The sequence below is a fragment of the Carya illinoinensis genome, chromosome 15 (assembly GCF_018687715.1).
Source record: "Carya illinoinensis cultivar Pawnee chromosome 15, C.illinoinensisPawnee_v1, whole genome shotgun sequence".
In the NCBI taxonomy this organism is placed as follows: Eukaryota; Viridiplantae; Streptophyta; class Magnoliopsida; order Fagales; family Juglandaceae; genus Carya; species Carya illinoinensis.
The window spans coordinates 9,286,017-9,298,173 of NC_056766.1; the positions used below are offsets into that span (position 1 = coordinate 9,286,017).

The 12,157-nt window shown below is 37.2% G+C and overlaps 1 protein-coding gene and 1 pseudogene across 1 annotated transcript; one reads left to right on the forward strand and one right to left on the reverse strand.

Annotated features, from left to right (window-relative positions):
- Positions 1-204: 204 nt before the first annotated feature.
- Positions 205-2,985, reverse strand: LOC122297554. The gene has a single exon (XM_043107664.1). The coding sequence runs from the start codon at positions 2,416-2,418 to the stop codon at positions 295-297; it is 2,124 nt and encodes a 707-aa protein (XP_042963598.1). The 5' UTR covers positions 2,419-2,985; the 3' UTR covers positions 205-294.
- Positions 2,986-3,379: 394 nt separating this feature from the next.
- On the forward strand, positions 3,380-4,447 carry LOC122296635 (annotated as a pseudogene).
- The last annotated feature ends 7,710 nt before the right edge of the window (positions 4,448-12,157 follow it).

Below are 12,157 nucleotides of genomic sequence, written 5' to 3' on the forward strand. Positions count from 1 at the left end.
AAGTGTTTAAAAGATACTTTTTTTTTTTTTTTAAATCCTTTTAAAAATTGCTAAAAGATTTTTTATTAAAAAAAAAGTGATAAAAAAAAATATTTTAACATTCCATATCTGGATCTGGATGTTTCCAAATATCTGAATCCGAATCCGAATGCACAGCTCTGCCTCAAGTTCCAATCATAAATATATAGCATCAATAATGAAGAAGTTACCAGCGAAGGAGATTAGAGATATATGGAAAAAAGTACATCAAATTCCAATCATAAACATATAATAGCATGGATAACGAAAAAGTAACTACCTTTCCACAATCACTTTTGCACGGCCAGCACCGGCAATAGTGAATACGAACTGCTCAGCCAGGCCAAAATGAGCCATCAGCAACCAAACAAGATTGATAAGTTGTCCACCCGTACTTAGTTGCTGAGCATGAGCATCTGGTCGGCAATGATTTGACGCGTATGACAACATCTCCATCCACACTTTGCTGATTACCTCCCATTTCTTCTCCTCCAATTTTTGAAGCTCTTTGGCCAGCATGCATGCATCAAACAATACAGATTTGCTTCTATGATCTCCCTTCACCTGAACAGGTTTAACAACTGTATTCACATCAAGGAGGTTTTCACAAGCATCCTTTCCGATATTGTTTGGTCCTAGTCCCTTATTGTGAAAGAATCTTTTAGCCTCAGCACATGTATCTCTATATCTAATTTTCCCAATACCTGCCACAGCAGACATCATAGTAGGTTTCATCACTAAAAGATATAGCATGTAATCTGAAACATGCTTACTGATGAATTTATGGTCGACTTCATCAGGTTGAGCTTTTTTATCCTGATCGACTTCACTTCCATGATAGCAGAGTTCAGTAGCAATGTGCCAAAGCAGAAGACTCTCGTCGAAGGTAACATTTTCAATATATTCTGTTTTTAACGTTTCAAGAAGTACTACTTCCCCTTCGAGCTGTTTTTTGCAATATTCTTCGAGAACGTAAGCACCTCTAGCTGAACTTATTTTCTTGATATTTTCTGGTTGATCTGCTTCTTTAGATTTCCGCCGCAGTTCTTCAAAGATAAATTCCCATAGATCTTTTCTTAAGGGTTTTTTGGGCGCATATTTCAACTCATCTAGAAAATCCTGAGCACCCAATGGTTCAACCACATATTCGAGACAATATTTGCGTGCATGATGCAACAAATGAGTAGTCTTCTTATAAATGCCAAGGCATAACTGATCATTTTCTTCATGGGATTTTTTCGGAAGTTTCTTGAGGCAGTATGTAATCAAATTAAATCCTGCCACGGATTCAGACCACCTGCGAAGTAATACTGGTGTAACTCTCTCTTTGCCAGAGTCATCCCTGCATTTAGACCACTTTGAAGTTCTAAATTTGAGATATTTTTCCAAGATGGTCCAGACTCTTGGATTTGTATTTTCCTTGTTGATAGAAGCTATTGTCCAATCTGAGAAAATGAGGTTGAAAAGAGCTATTACCTCAAAGCTCAAGGCACCGAGCAGCAGGGTGTAGGTAACTCGAATATGAAAATTATCTAAACCATTCTTGCAGTCCCGAAAGAAGAAGATCCCAAGGGACACCAAAACTGAAGCAAAGGTTAGGAAGCGGGAAAAGTATCCTCTGCAAGAATGCACTACAATGAACTTGGTATAGAGAATTTCGTAGATGAAATTGAGTTCAACCTCCAACACCCTAAGTGCATCTTCAGCATTTCTCGCAAGAAAAAATGCTCTGCTCTTCGTTCGATTATTGTGGCTAATGAAATCAACAATGACCCCCCTGAAGATTTTGAAGAAGTGGTAACCATATTTCACCACCTCAAAGTCATCTAATCTCTCCCCGCTTGGTTGAAGAGAATAGAAGGCGGACTTCGATTGTTTAATATCAACATCTACTGTTTCTGATATTGTTGTAGGAAGTCTGGCTAATTTCTTCGAAGAGAATACCTCCATGAGCCTCGCGTACTCTGGTCCAGGATCTGGTTCCATAAGCAATGCTTCTCGGAATGTAACCCAGCTTGCAAAATGTAAAGAACGTGTCCGTTCAATATATTTGATGACTCCTGCGAGGAAAATGAGGGAAGTCGGGAGCCATAGCTTGTTGCTTGGTAGTGTTTCCAGGAAGAGATAAAACGAGGTGACAACCTGGAATATCAAGGTGAGAAAGTGCCTAAGCCAGAGCTGATTATCCTCAAGGGCAAAAGCAGCTATGGTGTCCGGCCCACCAAGATGTAACAACAAGAACGGAGCCCAAAATGCAAGAAGGTCATTCCTTTGAATAAACTTACATGAGGTCCTGCTACTGGTGATGAGCCCGATGGTGAAGTTAGCTGCCCCATCGGCTAGAAAGTATGATCCCCAGATGATCAGGATGGAGAGCTTATTTCCTGTGCTCTTTCTCATGGGAGCACCGAAAGACAGTACGATTTGTAGTGAAAGGCTGAAGAGAATGACTCCCCTGACATCTCATTTCTCCCATATCTTCTGCAGCTTGATCGGAATGACCTCGACCATATCTCCTTTTCGTTACTTTTCCCTCGATCTATCTCACTTTTGGTTCGAAAAATGAACCAAACGAATGAAAGGTCGTGTCGCAGATCTTTCTGCTAGACAACTTCCAACTTTCTTTCCTCGAGACAGGCTTAAAAGGAAATCACAGCTGCCAGATAGTGATAAACACAATTTTTTTCACTGGGACGTCAGATTTATTCAAATGAAAAACAATGGAGAATTTAAAAAAATAAAATTAGATTTTTTTGGATCAAGGATGAAAATTTCTTGGAAGAGTTGTTCAGACTTGTAGATCTAAAATGAAACTGATGGAACAGAAACAGAAATATGAAACGAGTCATTTAATGTTATAAGACGAACTTATAAAGGAGATAAGATTCACTCCATCTATCTACTTTTTTTAGCTAAAATCGTGAAAAGAACTAGAGAAGATCTTAACTATAATTGTTTCAACAGGGGTTTTGGGAGAGAAAACAAGCAGATCCTTTTGGTGTCAAAGGTAGCAATCAGTGCAGTGACTAAAATATACCAGGAAAACGTACCGTTTAGTCAAATATATTTATAAGAGATCCTTCTATTGTATTACCTTTTCTAGGTTACCAAAAGGAACTCCTGTTAATGATTAGTGCATGCATGGGACTCGCCTAGCTATGGCCTAATTAACTTGCATATATGTGAGACTGATTCACATGGCGTTGCGCTATTTCACGCAGTGACACCAGATTAGGACTCAGCATCTTCGGATCACTCAGTTCCAACCTACCCCACTTTTCCCCCTCATATCATCAAATCAGACCATTCATTAATTGCTACCTATATTCTCTCTCTATATGTTATCACTTCCTTTAACATAATGAAGATTGAGGAAGTTGTGCGTGAGTGGCGAGTGATGTGAGACATCTCTATTTTCTAATTTTTCGTATTGACAGTGACTGTGTTGGAGTATCTAACAGGTCTTCCAATTTTTTATAAGCCAAATACCTAATTTTCACGACCTTGCAGGGCTCTCCTACGTTGCAGCAGTAATGTCTTTCTCGTACGCTTTCATATATAGGCATCGGTCTCTCGATAGCATGAATAGCAGGTCTAGCAAAAATGGAAATTTATAACTGATAAATACATTTGGGAAGTACCTACCATTGGGGGTTGCGGTTGGGGGAGGGGAATTTCATTGGCATGACAAATTTTTATGGCCTTCCATTGAAAGTAGTGGTTAGTGAAGTATGATTTTTTCGGTTTCAAGTGTTTTCATCTTTTGATATTTGCAGATGGGAAAGAAGATGGGAAGACAATCATCATAGGTGTAAGTGCAGGAGTAGATGTGACAATTTCACGGAAAGTGTGGAACTGTTTACAGGCCATTGGAAACATTCCCTTTGCCTATTCGTACTCGAACATCCTCATTGATATACAGGCAAACTTTGTCACAATCTCTAAGTACATATGTATAATCTTCTTCCACTCGTTTCAAGAGTACTAATAATTAATTGGATAATCTATCACAAAATATTTTCTTCCAAAATAATGTTGACTGAAGTTTCAAAAAATTGCAGGATAAAATGAAGCCCACCAGAGAACCTGGTGATGAAGTTCTAGAGTAGTTGCCACCATTGGAGTGTCAGTTACCACTAGCTTTTACTTCCCGTGTGGAGTTCTGAGCTATGCAGCGTTTGGAAACCAAGCGCCTGGAAATTTTTTAACAGGATTTGGTTTTTATGAACCTTACTGGCTTATTGACATTGCTAACATTTGCAATATTATTATCCATCTAGTGGGAGCTTACCAGGTAATATTTGTTTTTTTTTTTTTATAGCCTAGAGCAAGACGACAAATGTTAGTTGTAACACCCAGGCCGGTTAGATTTTTTTTTTTTTTTTTTTTCCTCTTTCTTTCTACTGTTTTCACGCAGCCTCAACACTGAGTAACCTCCCTTACCTCTAGACGTCGTTCGAGGTAAGATTCATCTTTCCTCGTGCATTTTATCTTTTTGATGGTTTTCACTTTTCGTTTCTGTACATTCCGAAAATCACTCCACCCAAATCTCCACCATCTCCCGTCTCGACAATTTGAATATCTTTTATTTTATTTTATTTTCTCTTCATTATTTCATTTCCCGTCCATCACTTAGATCACTTTTTCTATCCATATCTCTCATGGTCTCAGTCTTCTCTCTCAGAGTCTCTCCCGTTCAGTGCAAACCACTAGTCAGTCACTATGATCTATAAGAACCTGCTTTACCACTGTAAACCAAACTATGCTCACAACCACCCTCCCTACCCCTTCACATCACAACCATGCACCATGGTGGGAAACAAGTACCCCACTGCCCAGCCCCTCAAGAAACTGCTGCCACCTTGTCCCCTGCCATAAACGGCAACGCCGCCCCCATCTCGCGGCACTACTCCGAATGGAAAACAACGTGCCGAGATCACCCCGCACGACAGAAACCGTGAGCTAGCCACTCGAACAACCTCTCCACTACCTTTGCCCCACCATGCGTCACCTTGAGCCCTATCCTTCACACAAGCCACCCTGCTCATCCTCACAACAACACCTCACGCAAGCCCCTATTTTAAGCAAGAAGAAATAAAGCAACTACGTTTTTTTATGAGCCACTGCAAACTGCCGTTACCAAGAGCTAACCCAATCGGAAATCCCACAGAAAACGTCGCCAATAGCCACCTGCCACCCTTCTTTCGAGTTCCGACACGATCGCATACCTCTCCCACTAGTCTATTTTTTCGTTTTCATTTTTGGGTAAGCTCTGCCACTCAAAGCTTGGTGTTCCTTCGTGTGTGTTCGTGATGCCGCCGCCCAAGTTGTTTTTCTTTTATATTACTCTGTTAACCTAGTATGCAAGAGATTGTTTTACTATGTTTATACCCTTTTATTGTGAAAGGGATGACCGAATGTGTTTTGAATGGTATTTTAGCATGGTTTTCTATTTTCTAGATTTCACTTGTTTTAAGTTGGATTTTGTTTAGTCTTTTTAAATTAGGCATAATTTTACTTCGATAAATGTATTAGTCATAAACTTGATTCCATACAAACTATTTAAAGGCTTTAATTACATGAACTAGTATTAAATTTTTACAACTAGATTTGGTAGTAATTTGTAAGCATTTAATCTTTTGTTTTAAACACTTTAAGCCTATTATATAGAAATAAATATTTGATATTTTTAAGTTAGATATTGATTAATAGTTTACATTGATTTTTAATATAAGTATCATTAAGGATATTTTATGAGCTACTATTGTTTAAGAGAATTACGATTTCCTACTACATTATACGTTAGTAGTATTAAATTTTGATTTCAATAAATAGTTTATAAAGATATGAGTTTTAAATATGATTAAGTTAATTTTTCGAAATGAATTTAAGTTGTTTTGCCAGATTTGATAAATTTAGAAAGTGGTTGTATTTTAGAGTTAAAAGAATTTTAGGTTTTTTTGAGAAATTAAAATAGGTTAATGATGGCATTTCGGGTTTAGGTATTGAAATACATTTCGACCTGAAATTTAAGTAAGTTAAGTTTGACTATTTTATAGGTGATGATCGGATTTCTGTTGGCACTGTTATGAGGAAGATTTAGAAAGTTAAGAAGATCAGATAAGCAGAGTTCCTATGCTATATTTGCATAAAAAAAACATGAACTGAGATTGGTTTGTAAAAATGTGCATGTTATGTTTTGAAAAGAAAACGTGAAAACAACCTCAGTTATATGTTTTGCATTCACCCATGAAATCTATATGAAAGAGAAAATACTTTTTGACATGAAAAGTGTAGACATGAGCAATATTTAACATGTTCTGAAATGTTAAAAAGAGTGAATATGATATGTGAGATTTTTGTTCATGTGATATGAAATGTTTTGGATCTGTTATTGATCATTTGAAAATGATATGAATGTGTTCTGCACATGATTTGATATGATATGAATATGAAAAACCTTTGGCATATTTATCTATTATTATTCTGATTCTGAATATGGTTCTAATATGATGATACTGGTTCACGTGATATGGTTGGTACCAACATGATATGATATGATATGAGTGCACCCACTTTAGAAACAGAGTGGTCTTTTATGCAATGTTTTGAATACCGTACCGGTCAAGGCACTGGAACGAAATATTTCGGTACCGGTACCGTTTCGTGTACCGTTTCGGGATAGTCGATATATAAATAAATTATATATATAAATATATATATATTAATTATATTTCAAAATAATAATTTATATATAAATAAATTATACATAAATACATATATCTATATAAATTATAAATAGTTTAGTCTAAATTGGGGGTAAAAAAATAAATTTGTAATTTGAAAAAATGAAAAAAAAATAACGAAACCGAAATACCGGCCGGTACGGGCCGGTACACCGGCCGGTACAGGCCGAAATATCGGCCGATACGGCCGGTACTGGCCGGTATTTGAACCGGTACGAAATTATAAAATTTCTGTACCGGTCCGGTGGCCGGTACGGAATATACCGGCCGTACCGGCCGGTACGGTACGATTTTAAAAACAGTGCTTTTATGTGTTTTTTTTCCTGTGTGCATACTCGGGGCTCCGAGATTGAAAAAGTAAAAGTTTCACAATATGATACTGTCTAGTTTGGCCACCAGGGATAGTACAACTCTACCACGAGAGTTAAGCATGGTATATGATACGATACATTATGATATGATAAGATGAGAACGTTCAGTTATGTTATGCCAAAGTGTTTTTAAATAATAACAGTATGTTTTCTAAATATGAAAAGATTGAAACGTTGCTCTATTTTGCTGATAATATTTTTTTGAGATCTGCATTGGAAAATGAAATGTTTTCTGCTTCCTGCATATGAAACTTTATGAAATGACTCATGTTGCACACACTAGTATATGTGCTTTGCTTACTGAGTTGTTGATAACTCACCCTTTATCTCCACAATATTTTTCAAATGATTTTGGATATTTTAGCTGAGAATCAGATTATGAAGCATTGGGTGAGTTGATTTAAGAATGATGGTTTAAGCTTGGAGAGTTTCTATATATGTTTTGACGAAGTTTATTGAGAAATTTTATTGTGTTCTAATGATTTAGCATTTTGGAAAATTTATTATATTGAGGAAATTAGTTTGAATCAAAATTTCTTTATGGTATTGGGAATTTGAAGTCTACAATAATATTGTTGGAATGTGAGTTTACTTATCAGGAAGTAACTCTCCGACCCCTGTGGGACCGGGGCGTTAATACTTTAGGTTTACAAAGAGGTTTTTCAAAAGTAAACGAATCTCTATGCGGACCTAGCATTTCTCTTTGTAAAATAGTTTTAAAGGAACTAATAACTTAGAAGGGATGACGAGAGCTGATGCATGAGGCGATGTTACCAAATTTTAATATGGTGACTGCTCGTTACGCTATAGAGTGTTCCAATTGGCCTTAAAACTCGTGGGTTTTGTACCACTTATTTTGTCTATCGGAAATAAACATATATACCGATACAGAGAGTAAGGAAGTATATAATTAGAAGGCAAGTGTTATGGTCACAAAAAGATTCTATAAAAATAAATCTACAAAATGATATAGTTTTATATGATACAATAGATCTATTTTATATTAAAAGTAAATTTACAAAATAACATATCACGATTTAATGCAACCAAAATAGATGTGCATGGTATCTCAACAAAAAAAATATCTCCGGATCAATAATAAATTAAGAAAGTTAAGACCAAAACCCATGACTGATTTAGCTCAAATGCGAGTGCGTGTACGTGCTAATTAAATATAAACACTGAGCTAAAATAATAGAAAATTAGCAAACATACAGTAATTTCCCCTCTTAGACTGCTAGCTGATGCCACGTTCACGGAGTGAAGGACTGGACACCGAGAGCGTGAGAGATCATAATGTAGGGTTAAATATAGAGTGCTTTAAGCTGAGATTGGGAAACTTGGACAATACAAAAATGAAGAAGAAAAACAAAAATTACAATAGATGCCAATGTGACATAATTTCGAGATGAAATTATCAAAACAGTTTGGAATATACCCTAAACAATTTGAAATTTAAAACAAAACAGAATAAAGGGTTAAAGTATTGTACATATGTCGATAATAAATATAAAAAGTAGCCATTTTAGCTTTAAGAGCCACGCGATCCACATGACAAAAATGTGATCTATAAGGTTGATTATACCTAGCTAGTCATTTGAAATTTTGATATTTTTTATTCACGTACACTTACTATATATATGCCATATTTTAAATGATTTTATATGTCTAGTTATTTTGTTTGAGGAAAAAAAAATCATTATAAGATTAAAGAGAGGTGATAATAATTAAGTAGATCACAACTACTCTACATGAACTTTTTATCATGTATCCATTGAAACTATTATTTCTTAAATTCAAAACTATTTAAATTAAATAAAATTAAATGTAAATTTACACATTTTTATTACATAGTTGTATGCCTGTTTAGTATGATCAGTGCTATCTCCTTGTTATTTTCTTGAATGATAATGACCAAGTGAAAGATACCCGAGATAGCAAAACCGGAAGCTTGAAAGACCTTAATTTATGCAAAGCTATATGTAGGACTTGGATGCTGACTTTGTAGACACTCTAAGCACCAATCTACTACAAAATTATCGAATCTTTCCTTTTTCTTAAGAAAAAAGAAGAAGAGAATATTTATATATAGCAAAGCTATATATCTCTTTGCTTGAGAATTGAGTATCATATCATTTTTAGTACTATGAGATTCCATAAACCACCTACACTCATACCGGATGCTGACTTTGTAGACACTCTAAGCACCAATCTACTACAAAATTATCGAATCTTTCCTTTTTCTTAAGAAAAAAGAAGAAGAGAATATTTATATATAGCAAAGCTATATATCTCTTTGCTTGAGAATTGAGTATCAGATCTTTTTTAGTACTATGAGATTCCATATACCACCTACACTCATACTCTAAAAATCATTCTATGATAGGTGGCACAACTCAAGTACTTTTGATTATGATAGACTCTATACAATTTGATTTTATCATTGGTGGCACAGTTCAACTTCCTCTTGGAAAGCTCCGAGGGAGGTTGAATCCATGTATGAGCCATACTTCAAAAGAACTAAGCAATTGTACAATTGAATGCCTAAATCATTATAAAGAGCAATAAATTCTTCCTTCTAAACAATGCGAGATTTCATACTGGCTTGCACTTTTTTATAAGAATGTGGATGCTGAATTTGTAGACAATCTAGGTACCACTATCTAGTCCATGCACTCTTGGACTGGACATGTAACACCCGAGCCCAACCAAACCCGCTTTACAAAATTTGTTGGGTCTATAGGTGTGAAAAGACCATTTGAGATTATGAGTCAAAAAAAAAAATTGTAAGAGAGTACGGGCCTAAGATTTTATTTTGGCAGATATCAAATATTCTTATTGGACTTGCCATTTTAGTTATTAAATATTTTGGTTTGGATGGAATCTTGATATGGGCTGAAGAATTTATGGAACAAGTATATTTCTTTTAAGGATTAGTCGAGACCCAAAATTCGGAGAAAAAACCCAAATTTTCGTAATCATCTTTTAGTCCTCTGTATTATCCAAACATGGTCCCAAATATTTGAAATGACCTACACGATCACCCCCAAAAACCCAACATGTGAAAAACAATGTTCAATTACGCAAGACTCCACTCCCTTTGTCCCATGCACGTACGTCTCTCGTCCCTTCATCCTCTCTAGGGTTTCCTTTTTCTACATATTTACATAGATCCTTCATGCATGTAGGTTCATCTTCCTTTCTTCTCCAAGCTAGGGTTGCCGCAGTCTTGAGTTTTTGTAAAACCCCCTTCTGCAAGACCTCAACCTCAATAGCAAATCGCAGCATACCCAACTGCCATGAAACCAACCTCCACGCCATGAGCCCTCCTCCCATTGAAAACCACTGTGTGATAGCCCCATTACCCAGCCCACGCGAAACCAGTAGCCACCTGCATAGAGAATCGAAGCTACCTCTATTTGGCTCCCCAAAAATAGAGCTTTCGCCAAGAGAAAACAAAGCAACTCCCTCCCTCCTTTTGACCACCATCACACCAGAACCAACCATGGATAGTGGCGCCCGAAGTCCCCCACTAGCCTAGATCCACCACATGTCCTCCTTGTAGGTCCCCCATGCAAAACAACCTCTCCCTCCATGCCTTTATTCTAAGGAGGAGACCCCAGTGCCCTTTTCTTCTCACAAGACTCCATTAAGCAGAGGAAACCATCGTGATTGGCATTTCTATCCAACTACCCAGGATTCGTACATGCACCATCCCTATCGTGAAATACATTCATGCAATAACAATATGCATGCACATGTTGACAAATGCACAAAACCCGAAAATCATTTTCCCCAAAAATGAATATTTTCAAATACACGCCAAAATCCCAATTTGGCCTAAAAACATATACAGTCCCTTAAAATATCTGCCATTTTCCTAGAAAATGGCCCAACATCAAATCTCGCCATTTTTCCAGAAAATGGCTCAAATATCCAATTAACACCTTAGGCGGGACTCTACCACTATTTTTGCTTACCACCATCCCTATCGCGTGCACCGTAAGCGGGAATCACGGGTGGGGCTCTACCACTGTCCCTACTTACCACCATCCATACAGTTCTTTTTTATCTATCTTTCAATCTATCAGAGCACTGTAGGTGGGACTCTACCATCATCCCTATTGCGTGCACAATAGGAGGGAATCGCATGCGGGACTCTACCACCATCCCTACCGCGTGCACCGTAGGCGAGAATCGCAGGCGGGACTCTACCACCGTCCCTGCTTACCACCATCCATACAACAACTATCTCTTAAACTGTTTAATCCATTCATTTCAAACACATGCAAAATCATATCTCGCATGAAAATCTAGTTTTCAAATATACACATGAACATGTGTGCATTATGCATTGTATGACACGAGACAAATATCCAACAACCAACAAATCGTAACACCAACCAATCACACAAACAACTCCGTTCTCCATTCCAACCGACCCCCGACTCCTCGGACTCAGTTCGGCACAATTAACCAAATTCACAAAATAATTGTTAATGCAAAATATATTTAAATCTCAAAAGTTATTCAGAAAATACTTACAGTGCTCTAATATAATTTTTGAATGATCAATAAACTGCAAAAGGTAATGGCACAGCAACGTCACAATGCAAAATGCACTATGGCCGCGGGTCTCAAAATACTCAAATTTGAAAGGAAACAAATGAAGACTAGGGAAGGCTAGGGTAGGGCTTAGGGGTCTTGGTGAAACTAATGGTGGTGGTGGTTGATCGTGGGTGGCGGCGTGGGCGGCGGTTGAAAGCCAAAAAGGTCAAATAGGAAAGTGAAAATGAAGGGGGAAGGTCGCCGGTTGGTGGGAAAGAAGATGGGCTAGGCAGTGAGGCTCACGGACGGCGCACGGTGGTGCTGGGTGGAGGAAAAGAAACAGATGGAAGGAGAGGAAAGGATGGCTCGCGCGGGAAGGGAAGAATCAAGAGAAAAAAGAAGAAAAAGAAAGAACGAAAAAGAAAAAGGGAAAGAAAAAGAGGAGAAAAAGAAAAAAAAGGTAAAAAGAAAAAG

Bases quoted from the DNA above. Each gene is read 5' to 3' on its own strand.
- LOC122297554 (XM_043107664.1), bottom strand. From the start codon at position 2,418: ATGAGAAAGAGCACAGGAAATAAGCTCTCCATCCTGATCATCTGGGGA.